Below are 22,552 nucleotides of genomic sequence, written 5' to 3'. Positions count from 1 at the left end.
AGATTGTCTTGCCCAAGGTTGAACCGTGGGAGTTAAAAATAAAATATGAAAGTTCAAGCTCATCAATTCATGGCTCTCTACCCTTTGAGGATTCCATTCTGCACACTGGATGCAAAAGCATTCAGGGGCATCTTCTTTTAGAAAAGGCCAAATGACAGGAGATGACCGTCCTGCAGGGGAGGCTGGAGGCCCAGGGCCTCTGGAGTCAGAAACACAGGATACAGGTAGGTTCCTGTCATCGGGAGGAGCCACCTGGTCTAGGACACAATGAAGTTTGTAAAAGAAATTTATATCCTCACCTAGCTCGACTGACTTCTTCCTAGAGTCACCCCTAAGAGATGAAGTCCTAAGACCTTGCTCACTCGGAAAGTTGCCTGGTTGGCCGGCCAAGCATGGTTTAAGGCATTCATGGCCATCAAAGACTACAAAGGCCCTGCTGGCCTGCTAACTGGGGACTGCAAGGAAGTAGCAACCATATCCACAGGCTTCATCCTGGATAAATTATCCATCACCTCCCTGAAGGAAGACTACAAGGGGAGTCTCTTACTGTTCTTACAAGGTGACTAGATGCTCTGGTTCTGTGCTAGTGTGTTTGATCCCTGCCCCTAGACGTATCAACATTATTTCCACCTTGTGTTTAAGAAGCTGTGGCTGCTGGCTGGTATTAACAAGCCAGGACCTTACTGACAACCTGGACAACTTTGCTAAAGCCACCTCTGATGCCATATCAAAAGAACTATAGCGGGCTTCCCTGGCAGCGCAGTGGTTGAGAGTCCGCCTGCCAATGCAGGGGACACGGGTTCGTGCCCCAGTCCGGGAAGTTCCCACATGCCGCGGAGCGGTTGGGCCCGTGAGCCATGGCTGCTGAGCCTGCGCGTCCAGAGCCTGTGCTCCGCAACGGGAGAGGCCACAACAGTGAGAGGCCCACGTACCGAAAAAAGAAAAAGGACTATAGCTAACACTCCTCTAACTTCTCGAAAGAGACTGTGTCCTCTACATCTCCTCACCAGGAATTCACTGAGCATCTTGTAGAGACCACACCTGAGTTCACCAGAGCGAACCAGGTCCCTGCTGTGGCTACCACAAAGTATTCATATACAAGCAACGTTAAAGTGAACTGATCTGGTAAGGAAGGTATCTGTAGCAAGGCATATCCCAACTAGCAGCACCCCTCTATCACATACAGACCAAGATCATCACCACAGCCTCTGCAGATTTCTAAATCCCCTCCCTTTGTACTCCAAGCAAAAGCCTAAGCTCTCCAAGCACTTTGGGATGGCTTTCTGTTAGAAGGTGCACAGATTCAGTACTCTGAATCAGAAATACTAGCCCATCCCACAATTTGGGGGACAATTTAGTACCAAGTCATTTTCAATACTACTACACTCAAGAACCTGCTGCTGACCACCAAAGAGACTCATGATCACATTAGATCAATCCATAAAACCTCTTCAGGGTATAAAAGCAAAGGAGTATCCAAGTTAGGATATCTGGGGAAAAACCTCTGCAGAGAGACTTGGTGGTCTTTGAATATGATTCCTCAGATTCAGCATCAGGAACGGGAACTAGATTCTCACGGGGCAACGATGGTTTCAGAAGACTTTTAAAACTAATTGTGAGGTATAGGAATTACTATGGAGAAATTGACTTTGGTTAGCATCTTATCAAGAGATCACATGCGGGGACTTCCCTGGTGGTGCAGTGGATAAGAATCCGCCTGCCAATGCAGGTGACACGGGTTTGAGCCCTGGTCCGGGAAGATCCCACATGCCGCAGAGCAACTAAGCCCGTGTGCCACAACTACTGAGCCTGCATACCACAACTACTGAAGCCCACACACCTAGAGCCTGTGCTCCGCAACAAGAGAAGCCACTGCAATGAGAAGCCCGCACACTGCAACAGTAGCCCCTGCTCACCGCAACTAGAGAAAGCCTGTGCACAGCAACGAAGACCCAACACGGCCATAAATAAATAAATAAATAAATAAAAGATCACATGGGCTCTTTTTTCCCCCTCCCCACTGTGATTTTTTAGGGCAGGCTGTTTGAACAGGGAACTGGTAAAACAATTATTCTAAAAGTCAGGAAAAGTTACCTCTAGAAGGGTGGGAGGAGACTTGCTCTGCAGTGCTGTAATGTTTTCTTTCTTTCCTGGATAGTGGTTACATGTGCTCTTCCCTTATAATTATTTGTTAAAATGTACATGCTTGTATGCCTTTTTTTTTTTAATATGTTCATCTCAAAATAAAAGAAAAAAGGAATTATTCATTTTTAAAAAAAAGAATAACAGGATACCTGGAGCTGGTCTATTATGCTTGAGGGCCTAAGCGAAGCCAAAGCAGAGGTAAGGAGCCCGCTGGTCAAGCCACCTGCTGGAGAACCTCTACTGTGTCCTAAGAGAAGTGTAGCTGGGCAGAGGTCTCAGAGCTTGAGCTGCAGTGGCTGGAAGGTAACAGTGCATGAGAAGCTGAAGGCAGTATTTTACTGTGTTAACTTAAGAACAATTCTACCAGCCTCTTGAGTCTTATGAATAACTGCATGATGGGATGAAATCACTCAGTGACAAATGTTCATAGTGACCCGTTCAAAGCCACAAGAGCAGCATGTGTAAATGATGTAGGACCGTTAAATAACCTGTAAGTGTAAAGTTGGAGGGATAGAATTTTGTTTTGTGTGTTTAAGACATCTCATACCATTCAAGGGGGCTTGATGAGGTGGGAGTACCTTGAATGCACTCTAAAGCAGTAATTTTCAAGTTAAGATTCCAATCCACTGGGTCTGGGAGGTGGGGGTGGGGAGAAAAAATAATCTGTATTTTAAAAACTATTACAGAGGAATTCCCTGACGGTCCAGTGGTTAAGACTCGGCGCTTTCACTGCCAGGCCAGGGTTCAATCCCTGCTCAGGGAACTAAGATCCCGCAAGGCATACACCATGGCCAAACAAAACAAACAAAAACAAAAAATGACAAAAAACAAAACAAAAAGAAAAACAATTATAAAGGGGATTTTGTTTTGATTTTCCAGAATGGGAACCAATGCACAAAGACACCATGATTACTTCCCCAAGAAAGTCAGGGTCCCTAACACTTTTCCTACAAGGCTCAAATCAGAGGTCTGATCTTGTCTTTCTGCCAAGCTTATCTGTGGTTAGAAAAGAATTGGTCCCGCCTGCCACCCAAAAACTTTTGAGGAACAGGGTTTTTGTTTGCCATATGCAAACTTTTGTGGGAGGGTCAAGGGCACATTGAGAAATACATGTGTGATTATATGCAAATAAGAAGGCCATCCCCAAAGTGTTATTCCCTCTGGATGGCAAGTAACTTTTTTTCTTGTACTTTTTTTTAATTTCCAAATTTTCTACACTGAGTTCCTTATGTTTAAAACAACAACTAATTAATGTTTAAAAGACTGATGAGAACAGACATCCTCTACTTTTGCCAAACTGGTTTCTCCTTCTGGAGCTGAGCACAAGCACTTGCGTGTCCCAGCCATTGGCTCTCTGTGCAAGCAGGCACTGTGGCCCTGCCTGGCACCATGGACAGCAATCAGGGAAGGGTGAAAGGGCAAGAAAGTCTGGGCCAGGCCAGGGGTCCGGGAGTACATTCAACCCCAAGCTGACTGCTACTGAGGCATTACTGGGGAAATGCAAAAACATTTCTAAATTTTTATGTTCCTTCCCCACCTCCAATTTAAGTCCTGAATCATCACGTAAAGCAGTCACTTGCTCCTTAGTCCTTTTAAACATTCATTTATTTACTGTACAAAATATTTACACTATTGCTGCAATTGTCTGGCCCTTTTGTCTGGCCTGACAAATTTGCAGCAGCAGGGCTTGGTTTCTGCTGAAGTTCTAGAAACATGCCGACATCTTCCTTGGTGTTCACTTGGTGCCTGGTCTCCTTTGAAGAGACTAAAGGCCAGGAGGTTAGCTGGCTCCCCAAGCATCTGGGTCACAAGGGCATAAATAAAACAAGCTGGCCAAAATAAGAAACGTGAATAGAAAACTGCTCAAGAAGTAACAGACACTCTTCCTTCTCTCCGACATGGTGTACCTCTCTCCACACTGGCTAGTTCCAAAGCAGGATTAGAAAAAAAGGTCAAAGGAAAGGCCTAACGAGCAAAGATACTTTTGAATAGTTAGGAGAGAGAGGGTAAACGGGAAGAACAGAAAACCACAACAGTACCAAAGGGTTTTGTTAAACAAAGACCTTGGGGCTAAGGACCACTGCAGGATGCAGCTGGGCTGCAATGGTACCCAGGATGCTCTGAAAAGTGCTATGACTAGAGCTTAAAAGGACAGATCTAACCAAGAAAATCAACTTGAGCTCCAGCATGAGTCTCTGGAGAGGAGAATGCAGAATCCAGAAGAGAAACAACAGCCAAAGACAGCAGAACCAACCCACGTGCCCCCCAGCTGGAAACCCTCTCCGGGCCCGAGGGGCAGCATCAGGTTTCCCGGGGGATGATGAAACTTGCCTGTACATATCCCATAGGAAAACACCGGGGCAGGCAGCAGCACCTTGTCCTGGTCCCTGAGGACAGCAGTGACCGTGTGGCATGGAGGACCCTGGGGTACAGAGGCCCTGATGCTTGATCCTAGACCCCAAGGATGAGTGAGGTCAGCACCCATGCCAAGAAGGACAAATGACAACTGCGAAGGAGTGAGGTCAGGCAGGAATTGTAGCAGCTCAGGAAGGCTTGTTCCTCGTGATCTCTGGGAACAGGAGGGCTCAGGCGTGCTTCCAGGAGGCCAAGGCATTGCTGCAAGTCCCGCCTCATCTCTGGACTCTTTGTACTTGCTGGTTTTGGCAATAAAGATGGCTTGTAAATATTTTCAGAGTCGAACGCCCCATTGGGAATGGTAGCTTGCAGCAAAGCCTTCTTAGAAACAGAAATTTGGGAATTCAATGAGATTTTGAGTCTTGAAAACGTCTTCATTCAAATCATAATGAAAAAGGTGGTTGTCATCTTCCAAGAAACAGCTGCAGGTTCTCTTCCATCATCACATAACAGTGAACCTAATTTATCTTCCTCCCTCTTTAGCTGCCCTTGTTGGTAACTGATGGAGTGACAGGAAGTAACTGGGACAGCTAGGTGTTTACTTATCATCTGATGTATCTCCTCTATGTGTGTTCCCTGTGTCCTGACCCTAAGGACCTTTGAGGAGCAATTAAATTACTGATTCCTTTTCCCTTGCCTTAGTGCTGCCAGGGAACACCAAGCAAAGAGAGAACCAGGGATCGGTGGCATGCTATCATACTGTCCCAATCTCTTGCTGCAAAAGTTTCTTCAATAGAAATCTAAAGAACCCCCAGCTCTTAGCAGACCGCATGAGCTGGAGGTGAGTGGCCGAGCCCAGCCACACCTCAGTGTAAAGAACAAACTCAGGGACAAGCATCAGTAGTCTTCAAGCCAGCCACGTGCCTAGACATGCCCCATAAGCCTAAAGGAGAATCACATTCAGCACTGGAGGCAACAGCCCAGCTATCTTTCACATTCTTAGGTCTGTCTATCTCACATGCTTATACTCAAGAAAAAGCTTATTAGGGAGTTCTTCTTTGTGGATTAATGATCATTTCCAGAAACGCTTGCAAGGAAAGCTCCTTTTCCAGTTCTGACACCACAGAAAAGATCCTTTTGTTCTATCAGTCACCATGAGAGGTAGTCCAGTGCCACTCCGGCTACTGAGAGCTTTCTAAGAACCAAGTGCAAGCATAGCAGCATGGCCCTCCTCGCGTGACTGAGTGAGTTGCTCAGATTATGTACCTGCCAAAGTGGCTTGCGGGGGGGGATGGGAAAGGAGGGGCGAGGGAAGGACAAGGCTTGTAGGTGACTGAATACTCCAGACACGGAGAGCACGCAGCAGCTTCTGGCTGATGGTTTTGTGTACGTTAGGGTCAGTGGTTGTGTCTGTTACGTGCACCCGGATGCTCCAGAAAGCACGGGAGCCAAATGGATGGCAAGAGAGTGGTCAGAGCATGCCGAAGCCCTCGCAGCCCTCACTGATGGCCAGCTGCAGCATCCTGTGCACCTCTTCATATGAGTCATACGTAGGGAGGCACAGCTGGTTGAAACTGGAAGGCCAAGGGGAGAGAAGTGATTAACTCACACCACCAGAAACACTGGCAAGGGCTGGAAAGATAATCCCCCGTGACAGCACGCACCAGGCAGTCAGATACCCACCACGTGTGTGCAGTTGGTAGCGTGCTATGGGTCGGAGTGGCAATAATCTGGAATGAGGGACAGAGGGCGGCAAAGCCTCCAGGTGGTAGCTGGGACGAGCCTGTTGTGAACTGAAGCAGCCGAGCCAACTCCTCCTGCGTCAAACTGGAAACCACGGTCCAAAACCACCTCATGACCTGGCAGGGAGAGCACAGGGCTGGGGTCACACCTATGTGCAGCTTAGGATTTGACCCCTGGGGAAGGAACAGGATATCCTGAAGTGGGGGTGGGCCCCAGTTACTGCATGCAGGTAGGAACGGCTAGAGTCGACAACCTCTTTAAAAGGAATTGATATTGTTACACGGTCAGGAGGGTAGTCGCTGATTACTTGGTTCTATTTCTCTGCCTTTCCAACGTACTGCCTCTGTGGCAGTAGCGTGACAGCCCTTAGGGACCAGGGTTCCCGTCTGCCTGGATGACCACCTGCCTTTCCCACATATATCACTTTCCCACATATATCCCAGTTGATATGTCTGCTTCTCCGACTACTTGACTTTTTCCTTCTGAAACTATTTCCTTACAAGACAGCACAAATTCGACTAAAAGAAATTTGGCCCACTTACCTTTTCTCTGAAATGCCATGAGCCACCAACGACCACCGCATGGGCTTTGAAGTCGGACACACTGATGTCCCCAGTCCCACACATCAGCAGCTGCAGAATAGTCAGGTGTTACGAGGATAGTCAGAGGGGCAAAGTCCCACCATAAGGTCAAAGTATGTTAACATGCAAAATGTGGAATACGGAAAACACCAAGAAAGAGACATAAGGTGAGGTCAGAATGCCAGAATGCTTCAGGAAAATCCATTATAATAGGCCAATGGTTCCTAACCAGTGTGGTAAAAATCACACAGCTTAAAAAAAAAAAAAAAAAAGATAGATAGACAGATGCCTATGGCCTTACCCCAGACCTACTGAATCAGAATCTCTAGGGACAGGTTGCAAGCTTGTGTATTTTGAAAAAGTTTCCCAAGGGCTTCTGATGCGCACCCCTAATTAAGAACTGCTGCTATATATTATTTTGAATTGAAACAGAGGACAGAAAGGGAACCAAGTATTTACTGACTGTCCACTCTGCATGTGGCCTGGGAATACCAGGGGAAAAAGCAGGCCCTTCCCCTTTCATGAAGAACCCCAGCCGCATTTATGAATTTGTTAGATGGCCTTTCCTTTTTCCCAGGATCCATCCTTCTTTTCTGGATTGAACTTCTACTACCGTCCCTTCAGCCCTGCCTCTACTTGGTCAGATAAATGAAAAAGAATGCCAAAAAATGAGAACATTAATGACATCAGAACCCTAAACATCTTGTTGATGTTCTAATTTGGTTCAAGATCCAGCAAGTTACTTAGCAGACTCTAAGAATTCATCCAATAGCTATAAAGAATGAAACAACCTAATCAAAGAAAAGAAAAGCCCAAATTAAGCCTGAGAAGCTTGGCTCCTTCAAAAAGAACTTGCTAAGCTAATGAGTAACTAAGAGCAGGATGGGCAACAACCGTTAAGAGACTGTGTCCTCCCTCCTAAGCACTTTATGAATTGTTACAAATGCTTTGCTTCAGGATAAAACAAATTACACCAGAAGCTGTTCCTCAGCCCAGAAAATGACAGCAAGAGGTGACAGGTCTGTCAGAAACTTCAGGCTGAGAGATGGAGAGTTCATTATTCAGATTTCATATCTAAAGGTATAAAACATGTTGAAAATTGCATGAGACTTTGATTCTTGTTTCGAAGCCAATTCAATTAATAAGGATAAAAACTGTGCAAGACTACTTGAAACTACTTTTTGTTTCCCCATTTTTAAAGAAGAACTTCTTCCCTACAGGAAATAGTTTACAGAAACATGCCCCTCATAAAGGCTACGGGAAGTTAAAGCTAAAGCTAGTAACCTGCATTGTGTGTATCATCTGTGAGCAGCAGGTAAGAGCAAACTGGTTTTATTTTTTGTCTATACCTGAAGTTCATGGAACTTCAATTTTGCTAATTATAGCAAGGTATTTACCATCTTATAGCCACATTTTGGGTGTTACAGGATCTAAAATAAGAATATATTAACTATATAGTGTTGTAACACAAAGCTGTGAAATGCATCACATCTTTTGGTTTGTTTCCTTCACTAGAATGTAGCTCTATGAGGACAGGGACTTGGTCTTATTCATTCCTAGCTCCCCAGTTCTTCAAAAGCACATGGCATATAGAAGACATTCAATAAACAGTCTGAACAAATAAATTCTATTATTCCCTTAAATCAACTTTAAAGGTCACAGAATTTACAAAGACTGTATAGGATACCAACATTCTTTACTACTTGACCATTATCAATAATATTTGATGAATAAATATTAACTATTACTATTCATAATTAGTAATTTGCTGATTCCTAATTTTCACATTCAAATTTTTTTAAAGCTGGAGAAAGGGTCCATGCATGGAAGAGTGACAAAAGTAAAACCAACACTTAAAGGGCTTTCCTACTGCATCTCATAACAGAAGGTGCAGTAATCCAGTTCCTGTGGGCATAATAAAAAGCAAGCCAAGAATAGGGGGTGTCAATTGTAAGCACTTACCTCAAGCTCATTCTCATCAAAAATAGCCAAAAGGTTCTCAGGGACCAACTCATTCAGGCCTGAAACAAAGTAGCCAAGTTAAAGCCATATCCACACCATGGATACAAGTATTTTCACCTCAAAGCCAAGAGTAGACAGGATCCCACCTTTTAGGAAATGTTCCACTTCCTCTTTCACTTGACTGGCCAGCCGATACTGGGCCAGCAAATTTAAATAGAAGATTTTATTCGCGTTGGTGACTGGGGTTTGAGCTCCACCTGTCATAAGTTCTATGACCTGAAAGAAGAGACAAAAGACAGGGAGAGGATGTAGATTGGAGTTTATAAGATGACATCTGCCCAGTATGTCCCACAAACACAGCATTATTGAACTCCACCATGGTCACAAGTTCCTACTGTGCGTTCAGGTTTTCAGCACACTTGGTTTTATTTAGTTACTAAGCTTAAGGTTTCCTACCGCTATTGCTATATATTCTCCTCGCTACTGTTTCTGAAGTGGGTCTCTCAGTAAGTCTCCTCTGACCTGGTCAAACAGTGGTGATGCAACAGGAAGATATTATGGTTCCTTGTTAGCAACATTTTAACATTTCTATGATCCAAAATTGAACCATTACTGACCTCTTCTCTTAACCCCCTGAGCCAATTGAGAATAAATAAAACTATGTAAGTAGTGAAGAAGTCTTCTCAGGTCTCAAAAATTCGAAGATGGGCATAGATGTTCCCTACATTCTTCTACTGCCAACGTGAGTCAATGGAAAAAGCCATGGCTTGATACTTGGAGACTAACTTGCTACAGGATTTCAGTCACTTAGATATTTGGGCTCCCGATTTTTCTATCTGCAAAGAAAAAGCTGAACTGCATGATTCTCAAATAGAATTGGCACACTCCTTCCAATAAATAACTCCTAAGGGAGCTTTGAGGAAGCCCTGAAGCACAGTTTAATGCCACAACCCCAGAAAAACCTGTGTACAATGACCATGGTTGTCTTCATAGGTGAGCAGTAAAGGCCTCCATTTAGTTACAAGATCAGATTTTAAGGTCCTGACGACAGCACGGTAGGGACGGAACTTTGCTCCAGAGCAAGGATTCTCAATGGATCTAAATGTGTAAGACTTTTTTTCTGTTACTGTGCACAATTCTGGATATTTTTATTTTACGTGTGTAAGCATTTCTAACTAGTAGCCTAAGTAGTAAATTACTAAGATTTAGTATTTATATTAAATCCATTTAAAATCAGTACTCCCCTAGGCCTGTGGACCCTAATTCAGTACTCCAGTGACTCTAGACATCTTGCAGTGCTGGGTCAGGAAGACAGGCTCCGCCCACGCACGTGCAAAGGCCATCAGCTGGGATCCCCACAGTGCTCCCAAAGGTATCTGATTATCAGTTCAGTGCTACCAGTGATCACAAATTTTCAGTCATCGCTATTTTGCTTTCAATTATTTATAACTGCAACTTTAGCTTCATCGTTACCATTTGATATTATTTAACCCCAGGATGTAAACAAAACCACACTTGCATCACAAATACTTTCGGCCATTAATTTTCTAGTAAAAAGTTTAAAAATATATACGCACAGTGTTAAAATAGGAGTCATCTAAAAAAAAAAAAAAAAAAAAAAAAAAAGGAGTCATCTACCTCCCTGCCCCTAATGTTAAGAAAGACACTGTCATCCCTTCCAAAGCTGCTTGTGCAGTGACACTTCACTATCACTTAGTTCTTTCTCTACTGGAAAGTAGGAATGGGTGGGATGGATGGGTATACGTGCCTTTGGCTCCACTTAAATAGGCCAAGACCATACAGTGTGGGATGCAGTGCCCCAAAGCTATGCTCTCCAATATGGTTGTCACTAGTCACATGTGGTTATTTAGAAATTCAGTTATTTGGTCATACCAGCCACATTCTGGGTGCTCAAAAGCACAAACAGAGAACTTCCATCATTGCAGAAAGTTATACTAGAGAGCCCTGCTCTACAGAAGGGTGGGAAATGGGACCCACAGGCTTCCGTTCTCTCTCACCTTATCCAATTGACCTGATTTGTTATATTTCTCTTCTGCAAAGACCAGCTCCATCTCACTCATGTCATTGTTGAGGATGAAACAAACTTTAGATTTGTAGAATTCTGGGTCATCTGTTTCAAAGTACTGAGGAGACAGAAAGACACAGAACAGAACATGACTACTCTTACCCAGAAACGAAATTTGTAACTGCCTGGAACCACTTACACATTCAAACTTAAGAATAATAAGCTGAGGGTGGAGAGATTCCAGAGTTAATGGCCAGGGGCCTTAGTAGAAAATGCACACCTAAGAGTTACCTTGTAATGCATACGCAGTCCTATGATTTGGGCCAAGAAAGAACGGGTGAAGCGAGCTCGGACCAACTGCTTGTAGGCTCCTCCTAGAGAGGACTCATAGAGACACTTGCCCACCAGGCGCCCTGCAAACTCATACATCTTTAGGCGCAGATGAGCGGGGCGATTAGGGTTGGGATGCACCTGTCAAAGAGAAAGATTAAAAGGCCCTGGGCCATTTTTCTTCAAGCCTAGTTCTGTGAAGATCCTCCCTCCCCAACTCTATCCCAAGGGAGCAAAAATTTCAGTGTTAAGATCAAAGAGCCCATCCAAATGGCATTAGTTGTTTGGTAGCCACCACTGAGTAATTCAAAGTGATTGGATGGGGCTTCCCTGGTGGCACAGTGGTTGGGAATCCGCCTGCCAATGCAGGGGACATGGGTTCGAGCCCTAGTCTGGGAAGATCCCACATGCCGCGGAGCACCTGAGCCCGTGCATCACAACTACTGAGTCTGCACTCTAGAGCCTGCGAGCCACAACTACTGAGCATGTGTGCCACAACTACTGAAGCCCGCATGCCTAGAGCCCATGCTCCACAACAAGAGAAGCCACTGCAATGAGAAGCTTGCGCACTGCAACAAAGAGTAGCCCCCACTCACCGCAACTAGAGAAAGCCCACGCGCAGCAACGAAGACCCAGCACAGCCAAAAATAAATAAATAAATAAATTTATTTTTTTAAAAAAAAAGTGATTGGAGGATAAAGGGCGAAGATAGACTTATGTTAAATTGAAGAATCTTATATTTATTTCATGGTCCCTGGCTGCAAACGGAAGTTAATCACTGGATGATATAATGCCTTTTCCCTAAACCAGAAATTCTTTCAGCCAAAGTCTACTTCTCTACTCCACCTAGTCAAAGATCTCGTACAGGGGCTTCCCTGGTGGCACAGTGGTTAAGAATCCACCTGCCAATGCAGGAGACATGGCTCAAGACCTGGTCCAGGAAGATCCCACATGCCGTGAAGCAACTAAGCCCATGCCCCACAATGATTGTAGAGCCTGTGAGCCACAACTACTGAAGCCCACACTCCTAGAGCCCGTGCTCCGCAACAAGAGAAGCCACCGCAATGAGAAGCCCGTGCACCGCAACGAAGAGTAGCCCCCGCTCGCCGCAACTACAGAAAAGCCCGTGCACAGCAACGAAGACCCAACACAGCCAAAAATAAATAAATAAATAAATTTTTAAAAAAGAGAGAGATCTTATACAGAGTTCAGTTGCTTCAGGTATGTTTTTTTATTTTTATTTTTTTTTGTGGTACGCGGGCCTCTCACTGCTGTGGCCTCTCCCGTTGTGGAGCACAGGCTCCGGACGCGCAGGCTCAGCGGCCATGGCTCACAGGCCCAGCCACTCCACGGCATGTGGGATCTTCCCAGACCAGGGCATGAACCCGTGTCCCCTGCATCGGCAGGCGGACTCTCAACCACTGCGCCACCAGGGAAGCCCTCAGGTATGTTTTGAGAAAAGTGGCTTAATTATTAAAACACTAAGGAGTAGAATAGCCACTGTATTATAATGCTTTTAAGTTATATATTCATCTGTCTGCATTTTCTCTTATTTTCCAGATGAAATAATGAAGGCAAAGAGGAGGGAGGCAATCTGATTAGTTCAAACTCTTATTAGTCTCTTCATTGTAACACAATCCACATTTTCCTCCCACCCACGCGGAAGTCACAGACTCACTAATGCTTGGTTGGTGTCACTGAATCGCGTGAAGAGCTGACTGGTGGTGTCAAACAGTGCTTTGCAGATTAGCTCAAACCATTCCCGGCGAGGCCCTCCCCAGTCCAGAGCTGAAAGTATAATAAAAATAAAAAGTGACTCTGGCCTACCACCTCTTATCACTTTTGTTCATTTATGCATCATTTTATACTCTCCGATCCTTACTTCCTGCATTCCACCACCCTGGTGTCCCCCATTCCATCCCACCTCAGCTATGGACTTTTATTGAAATCCCCTCTTTCTGTAGGATTAAAGGTATTCTGATCACTAAGCTAATGCCTCCTAGTGTGGGGATACAGATCAGAGAGCCTAGGAAACTGACATTTCTCTACAAAGGTTACTTTACCCTTCTGCTTCAAACTCTCCCTCCAAGTCCCTGTATGTATGTGCTTTACAAGGTCTACCACGCTATTAGCCATTAAACGCCACCCTTTTTGTCTTGACTCATGACTTCTTTTTCCCAGGGAAAAAGAAGCTGGGGCAGGGGTGGCGAGTATGTGTAGGGGGGTTGTTTTTGTTTTTGTGGATGCGGGGTAAGGAGACAAGGAGGAGTGGGAAGGAGAGTTAAAAAAGATGAATATGAAATTTCAAAACTGACCTTCTTCGTCCTGAAAAACCACTTCAAAGTTCTTGCTCCAATCTGAGATGGAGAAATTCCGAGTGGCTTTCAGAGACTGAAAAGCAGTGAAAGAAAAAGAAAGGAAACTGTCAGAACACTGGCCAGTCTCTCTTGGGTGTTAAAGACAAAAACACAAGAACATTGCCATTGTCCATGTAATAACCACAAGTGCCTGGAGGCAATATATTACTCATAAATAAGCTTTAATACTACCATCTTATATTTATTTTTTTATTTTTTATTTTTTATTTTTTGCAGTACGTGGGCCTCTCACAGTTGTGGCCTCTCCCGTTGCGGAGCACAGGCTCCGGATGCGCAGGCTCAGCGGCCATGGCTCACAGGCCCAGCCGCTCCGCGGCATGTGGGATCTTCCCGGACTGGGGCACGAACCCATGTCCCCTGCATCGGCAGGCAGACTCTTGACCACTGCGCCACCAGGGAAGCCCACCATCTTTTATTTAAAATGTAAATATCTCCAGAAGAAATCTAAAATTAAAAAAATAATCTAATTCATATTTATACCATTGCCTTACTGGAAAGTTGAAACTTCTTTTTTTTAATAATCCTCATTTTATTAATGAGAAAACTCTTAAATAAAGAAGTAACAATGGCTCAGATCAGTAAGCTGTCAGCAAGAGAACCAAGGAGTCTTGGTTTTCAGTAAAGTACAGTCTATCCACTAGACATTTTTAGCCACAAGGCTAGGTTCAGAACAGGAAGCCATGCCACAAGGAGAATGTGGCTGAGAAAAGGGGTTTCCAGCAGCACCTACCAGAGCTAAATATCACAAACACTTTCTGGACAGGGACCAAGGTCTTCTCATTCTCAAGGAACGTAAGAACTATGCCAGTGTCTATGTAGTGGAGTCAGACACACATCAGGCGTTCCTTTTCCATCAGGCCAGAGTGACAACAAAAATCATTTCCTTTTAATCCCACAAGAGCTCTTCTATTCCTGGGATTCAATAACAGGAACTTTCTTCTATAACAACAACTTAACACCTGTCCTTAATGCTTTTAAGTTAAATAGTCATCTGTCTGCATCTTTTCTTATTTACAGATGACATAATGAAGGCAAAGAGGAGGGAAGCAATCTGATTAGTTCAGCCTAGTAAGAGTTCCATGAAATTGTTCAGGAGCTAGTTCAGTCTGATCTTAAAGCCAAAGTGTCAACTAGTCTCTCCTTTCGATAACATACCTCCAATAAATCTGCCCCAAATGCAGTACAATCAAATGCATAGAACACCATCTTTAATACGTTTAAAGGAGAGAGGGATGTGGGTTTCATAAAAAAGATAACCTGCAGAATATAACCAAATATCACAGAGGTTTCTAGTTGGAAACTTTTGACAGGGATGAAACTTTACGCACCGATTCCAACAAGGCATGTCTGCTGACCTTCAGGGTGACTTTGGAATGTGGTCTTTTCATGTGTACCTGCCGAAGCTCTCTCTGGAAAAAGTTCACCTTGTCCTGAAAGGTCTCAGAGCCTCCTAAGGAGCAGCAAGATCCATCATGATTAAGCCTCATTATAAGACACCTGTGCAGGCACCCAGATATCTGGGGTCAATGCCTACCCCAGCAGAATCCCTGTCCAAACTCACCTAGGTTTTTATGGAGTGAGCGGATGAACGTGGCCGCTAGGATGTTCCTCTCCTTACAGCTGAGCTCCACAGGAGGCTGAATGCCGTCATCCACCACCAGTGTGAGCAGCTTATGGACAGGGTCAGGGCCAAGGTACGAAAACTAACAAAAGGAAAACAAAGAAAAGAAAAGGAGTTAATCTATAAAGCCCTCACATCCAGCAAAAAACCTTCACATCCCTGCCCTTCTGACCAACCAACAGAAACAAGTTAAGCCTGTTTTCCCCAAGTAAGTACCTACCAGGAGTACATCTCCTTGTTTTTCACCTCAGGGCTCTAAGATTCAGATTTTATTTTAAATTACTCGAGTCACAGAGACCACCTTTAGTAAGGATCACAGGCAACACTACAGACTTTCCAACATAAAATATAAGAAGGGTAAAAGCAGGAAGGATATGTGAAACAGCAAATGAGCACCTGAATAGGTTGGGCAAACTGGCTGGAGGAAAATGATTTGCCTTTAGATTCCAAAAGCTCAGAAGAGTTTAAAACAAAAAAACCCCACTTTTTAAATTTTAAAAAAAATTTTTTTAATAGATGAGACTACTGGTGCTAAAAGAGCTACCTCTGGCACGCTGGGAAGCCAAACTCAGGTCAGAGTTACCAGCACCCTTTCCATTAACTTAGTCTTAGGGACAAAAAGATAACTGTTGAAGTATTCTGACTTGCTACCAATTGCTGTTTCTGTAGGCACGTGTCCTCCTAGAACTACATCCTTCATGAGGAGGTAACAACTCTTTCTTTATCTGGCAATAAATCCTGTGTGCACAATGAGAACTTCCAGAAACCACAAAAGTCCTTCAAGGAAAAAAGAAAAGGTTGAGACGTTGGAGGCTGAAGCCTGCTCTACATGAACCGGATGTAAGGTTCGACTTACTTTTGTTCCTGGGCACACTCGGAAGGTATAAAGGCGCCAGGGAATGATTTTCAGGTAGAACTCCTTCACTGAGAATTGCTGGAGGACCAACATATAGAAAATGAAGTGAATGATAAATAAAGAGGTTCTATTCGAGTACAGTAATTCAAATATCAGCCCCCATCTACATTTCTCATGATAACCCTTTTCCTCTCTGAACAAAGAAGATAATTTAGGACTGAAATCAAATAGAAAACATCAACTCTATCTTAAAACAAGCAAATTTAAAGTATTACGCTCACCATGCAATTTCACACAGATATTTCATAATCTTAATACTCAAGTCTTACTACCATTTCCAAATATCTGATATCAGGTTTTCACTTTATAAGTAGATAACACTTCACCTAGAAACAATCAAAATCTCCTTCTGCTTAGCCAGATGCTGCTCAGAGAGACTTCTTCCAAGTCAGTGGACAGGGAACACCAGTGGCCCACGCCCACTGCTTTATCTCTATTTGAATAGCACCAAGGATTTGCTGGGGAAGAGGGGGTTGGGGATGGGAGGAGTCTCATACAAAAAAGTTCATAAAAATCCTTTATGTCAGAATAAAAAGAGGTCTGTTGCCATTTACAATAAAAGAAAAGACAATGCAATAACTTTTTAATCTAAAAAAAACCCCTGGGCTTCCCTGGTGGCGCAGTGGTTGAGAGTCCGCCTGCCGATGCAGGGGACACGGGTTCGTGCCCCGGTCCGGGAGGATCCCACATGCTGCGGAGTGGCTGGGCCTGTGAGCCATGGCCGCTGGGCCTGCGCGTCCGGAGCCTGTGCTCCGCAGCGGGAGAGGCCACAACAGTGAGAGGCCCGCGTACCGGAAAAAATAAATAAATAAGTAAATAAAAATAAAAATTAAAAAAACCCTGTGGGGCTTCCCTGGTGGGGCAGTGGTTAACAATCTCCCTGCCAACGCAGGGGACGCGGGTTCAAGCCCTGGTCCGGGAAGATCCCACATGCTGCGGAGCAACTAAGCCCGTGAGCCACAACTACTGAGCCTGGCTATAGAGCCTGCAAGCCACAACTACTAAGCCCGCGTGCCACACTACTGAAGCCTGTACGCCTAGAGCCTGTGCTCCACAACAAAGAGAGTAGCCCCCGCTCGCCACAACTAGAGAAAGCCCCTGTGCGGCAACGAAGACCCAAAACAGCCAAAAATAAATAAATAAAATAAATATTGAAAAATAAATAAATAAATAAAAATTTTAAAACCCTGTTATCTGAACATGTAGTAGGTCAGACTTTTTTCTTGATTTTTAAAGAACTCTTCATTAAAGAAAATTTCAAACACATACTAAAGAAGAGAAAACAGTACAATGAAGTCATCACCAGCTTCAACAATTATCAGGTCACAGCCAATCTTGTTTTATCTCTGCCTGACCATTTCCCTCTGCCACTCCCCCAGGCCAAATTCAGGCTAGATTTTTAAATGATGAATAGTGCGTAGCAAAGTGTTCTAACGTAGAGCAGGGTTAGAGCTCCGGTTTGGCTATGCAATTACAGGACAGGATTAGAGCTCCGGTTTGGCTATGCAATTACAGGAATGTAATGGGATGTTTCGAGAGTCTCATTTTTCTGAGGTCTGTATGAATAAGCAAAAGACAAACACTAAAAAAGAAAACCCCTAAGACAAAGCGCCTCTTAGCTCAGGGGCCTTGGGAAGTTCACCTCCTTGACTCTGCCAAAATGTCTCTATTCCAATCCTGTACATGGATCATGACATCTGTGGTGGTTTCACAAATCACTGAATGAAAGATCAAATTATTCTGAAATAGTACAAGGGTCCAACAGTAATTTTTACACTAGTGAGAAACTGTTAATGGTTAAAAGTAGCTTTCTTTAAAACTCTGAGAGCCATGCCTTGAAAAGTCTTCCCAGAAGCAATCAAACAGCAGAAAGTTACAGGTGCTCTAAAGTCCCAAGGCACAGACTCTCTAGACAGAGATGTAAGCCAGCCAAACCAGACATGGGCAACAGAAGAGGAGGCACGGCCTTCTGTTCAACTTGAAGCAGCCTCCTCAGTTATCCCTGAACCCCAACACGGCAATGACCTCGCTCTGATTCTCAGACTGTTGCTTTGTGGATTTTGTAACCAAATACCAATTACAAGCAGGCTTGGTGGGGGGGAGGGGGGCGGCAAGAATGAGAGTTCCAACCTTTGGTGACACGTAGCAGTACACCTTCTTAGGTTTCTTCACCTTCTCAGGGGTGTGACACTCAGAGGGTGAGTCTTCATCTTCCTCCTCCAGAGCCGTGGAGGGCCGGCGCTGGGCAGAGCTTGTGTGCATGGGCGGGAGGTGCCACGGCGTGCTGGTGCAGTTGGCAGCATTATACAGATAAGCTTCAAAGTAAATGCTCACTCCTGAGGTGGACACATTGCGTTCGACAATATTCCTCTCATTCTCTGAAGTATAACAAGGAATAAGGTTTAAAGTGCAAGACAGGGGAGAAAGTTACCTATCACTAGACCTTTAGTCCACAGAGCTCTAAACCAAGTTTGGCTCAAATATCTAATATTTGTGGGGTTGGTCACAAGAATGCAGACGTGCAAAGAACAAGTGGCCTGAGAAGAGGACTAAATCACAGCTCTTCTCTCAACTCACCACTTAGGACAATAATGTCAAATTCGCCATTATTGATTGGCTGGTTTTGGTATGAAATGCAGGCATGGAAGCAGCCTCGAGAATGCAGGGTGAGCCGCAAGAACACCTGGCAGGTCTGCCGGTTGGATGTCACTGACTTCTCAAATGAGACACCAGTGCTCTCTTCTTCCGGAGGACCGAGCTACAGGAGGAAAACAAAGCAACATGAACCATACATAATTTTCCCTGTTTCACAGTAATTTACTCCTACAAAGAATTTTCCTATCTACGAGCTAATCGAAGTCTCACAGTTACTAATGAGATAGGTATTGTCAGATGAAGGAAGGCAGGCACAACAGTCAGGGAGAAGGAGATGGATGGAAGTGAACTAGAGAGGGTGAGAGTGACAGGTGGGAGCACGCAGGGCAAGATGGGAGCCTCTTACCTCATGAATGGACAGACTGTAATTGTGCTCATCTCTCAAGGACGTGGAATTGTTGGTAGGGTTGTCATACTCATCTCGGGGCACTATTTGAAGAGTGTGTGGCTGCCCACAGGTCAACACGAGAGTAGAAAAATGGCACACAATTTTGGTCTTGGAAGGAACCACCATTCCTGGAACAAAGACAGTGGAACATAACATCAGAGAGGTGATTTTTAGGGCACAAAGATCTACTCAGTCAGTGAGTCCTGGAAAGCTGGGTGCCAGCCCAGTTCCTAGGGATAAACAATACCATTATGAGGCAGAGAAAGAGAAAGAAAACAAAGAGATTAATTCAAATGAACTTCTGGGAACTCATTTTTACAAATTCCTAACCACTGTAAGCACTAAACAAAATGACAGAAAAACTTGGAGAAAACAGAACTGAGAGTTATAGATATAGTACCAAGAAACCCCCCTGGGAACCTACAAGTGAAGCAGGCCTTAAAAATAAGTGAATAATTGCAAAATAAACAAACAAACTCGAAATATTTAGGTGCAAATCTAGCAAAACACGTATAAGATTTGTATGTTGAAAACTACAAAACGCTGATTAAAGAAATAAATTCAGGACTTCCCCGGTGGCGCAGTGGTTAAGAACTTGCCTGCCAATGCAGGGAATATGGGTTCAAGCCCTGGTCCGGGAAGATTCCACATGCTGTGGAGCAACTAAGTCTGTTCGCCACAACTACCAAGCCCACGTGCCACAACTACTGAAGCTCGCATGCCTAGAGCCCGTGCTCCGCAACAAGAGAAGCCACCTCACTGAGAAGCCCACGCACTGCAATGAAGAGTAGCCCTCGCTCGCCACAGCTTGAGAAAGCCCACGTGCGGCAACGAAACCCTATGCAGCCAAAAATAAATAAATAAAATTAATTAATTAAAAAAAAAAAGAAATTCAGAGGCATACCATGTTTATGAATTCGAAGACTCAACATAGCAAAGATGTCAATTCTTCCCTAATGATATATAATTTTAACACAATTCTTACCAAAATCTCAGCAAGATTTTTTGGTAGATTTAGACAGTATTATTCTAAAATTTATATGGAAAGGCAAAGGATCTAGAATAGCTAAAACAATTATAAAAAAGAAGAGTAAAGTGGAAAGAGTCAGTTTATTCAATTTCAAGACTTATTGCATAGTTGTGTAATTAAGATTCCGGTATTGGTGGAGGGACAGACACACAGATCAATGGTGTAGAACAAAGAACCCACAAATAGATCCCCACAAATATGCCCAACTGATCCCTGACAAAGGTGCAGAAGCAATAATAGGGGAAAGCTAGCCTTTTCAACAAAAGATGCTGGAGCAACTGGACATCTATAAGAAAAAAAAAATCTTGGCCTAATATACAAAAGTTAACTAAAAATGGATCATGACCTTAAATATTAAATGTAAAACTAGGAAACTTTTAGGGAAAAAAACATAGGAGAATATCCTTGGAATCTAGGACTAGTCAAAGAGTTCTCAGATACCAAAAGCATGATCCATAAAAGGAAAATAAATTGACTTCAGCAAAATTAAAAAGTCTTGCTCTGTGAAAGACCCTGTTAAGGGGATGAAAAGGAAAGCTAAAGCTTGAGAGAAAATATTTGCAAACCACATTTCTAACAAAGGACTTACAGAACTCTCAAAACTCAATAGTAAAAAACAAAAAATACATTTAGAAAATGGATGAAATACACGAAAAGACATTTCGTCAAAAAAGGGCACACAGAAGGCAAATAAGCATATAAAAAGATGTTCAACATTGTTAACCACTAGGGATATGCAAATTAAAACCACCATTTATAATGGCCCCAAACTGAAAACAACCCAGATGTTCTTCAACTGGTGAATGGTTAAACAAAGTATGGTATATTCACACCAAGCAATACTACCCAGCTATAAAAAGGAACCAACTACTGATATACTCAACCTGGATGGATCTCCAGAGAAATATGCTGAGTGCAAAAAAGGTACGTTAACCAAAAGGTTACATATGTTATGATCCCATTTATATAATATTCTTGAAAAGGCAAAATTACAGAAGTGGAGAACAGATTAGTGGGCTGCCAGGAGTTAAAAAACAGGTGGGTGAGGGAGGGAAAATGGGTGTGGCTGTCAAAAGGCAACATGAAGGATCTCTGTGGTGATGGAAATGTTCTGTGTCTTGACTGTATCCATGTCAATAACCTGGCTGTGATACTGTACTTTAGTTCTGTAAGATGTCACCACTGGGAAAAGTGGGTCAAGGTACACAGCATCTCTCTGTATTATCTCTTACAACTGTAGGAAAATCTAAAATCATGTCAAAATAAATAGTTCAGTTTTAGTTTAAAAAGAAAAGGGCTGGTACACATTGTAAGGATATGAACTGTTCTCCACTGGCGGCAAGGAGGCAAGGTAGGCAACTCCTTTTCGTGTGGAAAGGAGTCTGTGAGTGAGTCACTGAAGCAAAGGAGGAAATACCTGGAGAGGGAGAAGGCTTGGGAGCCACCTTGTCCAGAGGCTTCCTCTGTTATAAGAGAAAGAAAACTGAGGACCTTTCATGCAAACATATGCAAATCTTCTCAAGACCCCTCTTGTTAGGTTTGACTCCCAAAGTGGACACCAACCTGGCTAGTATCTAATGACACCGTCAAAAGGAAGCCAAGGCAGGGCAAACAGGGCAGCCAGGGTCTCAGCACACTAAACGGTATGTTGCAGAACCAGGAGTTAGAGATTATACTTTTAGGCTTTAAAGCACATGAACATCTATTATCTGGCACAAAGGACACAAGGGGGTAAAAAAAAGTTGAGATAGAGGCCTCAATTCTTAAGATGCTAGAAGCTTGGGCAGACACTCTTCAGTAAGAAGTAAAACACATACTGGCAGCAAGGGTAGGATTAGGGTGATTTTACTTGAAAAGGTTTCAAAAATCAGAAGACTTTACCTTTGGTCTATTCTGGCACCCTCACCCCTTAAGAACTTACCCGGCTGATGACCAGCAATTCCACTCCTAGAGAAATGAAAAGATATGTGCACACAAAAACTGTACACAAATGTTCACATCAGCATTATTCATGGTAGTCAAAAGCGAAAACGACCCAAATGTCCATCAACTGATGAATGGATAAATAAAATGTGGTATATCCATATAATGTAATATTATTTAGCAATAAAAGAAATGAGGTACTGATTCATGCTATAGCATGGACAAACCTCAAAAGCATTATGCTAAGTGCAACAAGCCAGTCACAAACGGCCACATATGTTATGATCACGCTTTTATGCAATGTAAATGGCAGAGTAGTACCCAGAGTATGCAAATCCACAGAGGCAGATCAGCGGTTACCTAGGGCTAAGGGATTTGGGGAAAATATGGAGTGACCTGGGTACAGGGTGAAGGGGTGATGAAAATGCTCCAAAATTGACTGTGGTGATGGTTATACAAGTCTACAAAGTTTTAAAACCACTAAATTGTGTACTTTAAA

At 43.7% G+C, this 22,552-nt stretch overlaps 1 protein-coding gene across 7 annotated transcripts in view; it reads right to left on the bottom strand.

Annotated features, from left to right (window-relative positions):
* Positions 1 to 3,748: 3,748 nt before the first annotated feature.
* AREL1 (apoptosis resistant E3 ubiquitin protein ligase 1) overlaps positions 3,749 to 22,552 on the bottom strand; it is a 43,676-nt gene continuing 24,872 nt past the window's right edge. For 5 of the 7 annotated variants that reach the window (XM_082648224.1, XM_082648228.1, XM_082648225.1 and 2 more), the window contains exons 6-20: positions 19,059 to 19,228; positions 18,635 to 18,815; positions 18,188 to 18,435; positions 15,998 to 16,075; positions 15,082 to 15,223; positions 14,849 to 14,970; positions 13,458 to 13,533; positions 12,821 to 12,930; positions 11,104 to 11,283; positions 10,805 to 10,930; positions 8,933 to 9,062; positions 8,787 to 8,845; positions 6,786 to 6,875; positions 6,184 to 6,359; positions 3,749 to 6,074 (exon numbers count right to left, since the gene is read on the bottom strand). In XM_082648224.1, coding sequence (XP_082504350.1) covers positions 5,972 to 6,074; positions 6,184 to 6,359; positions 6,786 to 6,875; positions 8,787 to 8,845; positions 8,933 to 9,062; positions 10,805 to 10,930; positions 11,104 to 11,283; positions 12,821 to 12,930; positions 13,458 to 13,533; positions 14,849 to 14,970; positions 15,082 to 15,223; positions 15,998 to 16,075; positions 18,188 to 18,435; positions 18,635 to 18,815; positions 19,059 to 19,228 — 1,991 coding nt within the window. In that variant the 3' untranslated portion in view covers positions 3,749 to 5,971. The remainder of the gene's footprint in view (positions 6,075 to 6,183; positions 6,360 to 6,785; positions 6,876 to 8,786; positions 8,846 to 8,932; positions 9,063 to 10,804; positions 10,931 to 11,103; positions 11,284 to 12,820; positions 12,931 to 13,457; positions 13,534 to 14,848; positions 14,971 to 15,081; positions 15,224 to 15,997; positions 16,076 to 18,187; positions 18,436 to 18,634; positions 18,816 to 19,058; positions 19,229 to 22,552) is intronic. The other 2 variants (XR_014296356.1, XM_082648229.1) reach the window with 2 other exon arrangements.

This window comes from Grampus griseus (genome assembly GCF_964374135.1).
Source record: "Grampus griseus genome assembly, chromosome: 2".
In the NCBI taxonomy this organism is placed as follows: Eukaryota; Metazoa; Chordata; class Mammalia; order Artiodactyla; family Delphinidae; genus Grampus; species Grampus griseus.
This window is presented reverse-complemented; position numbering and strand designations above follow the sequence as displayed.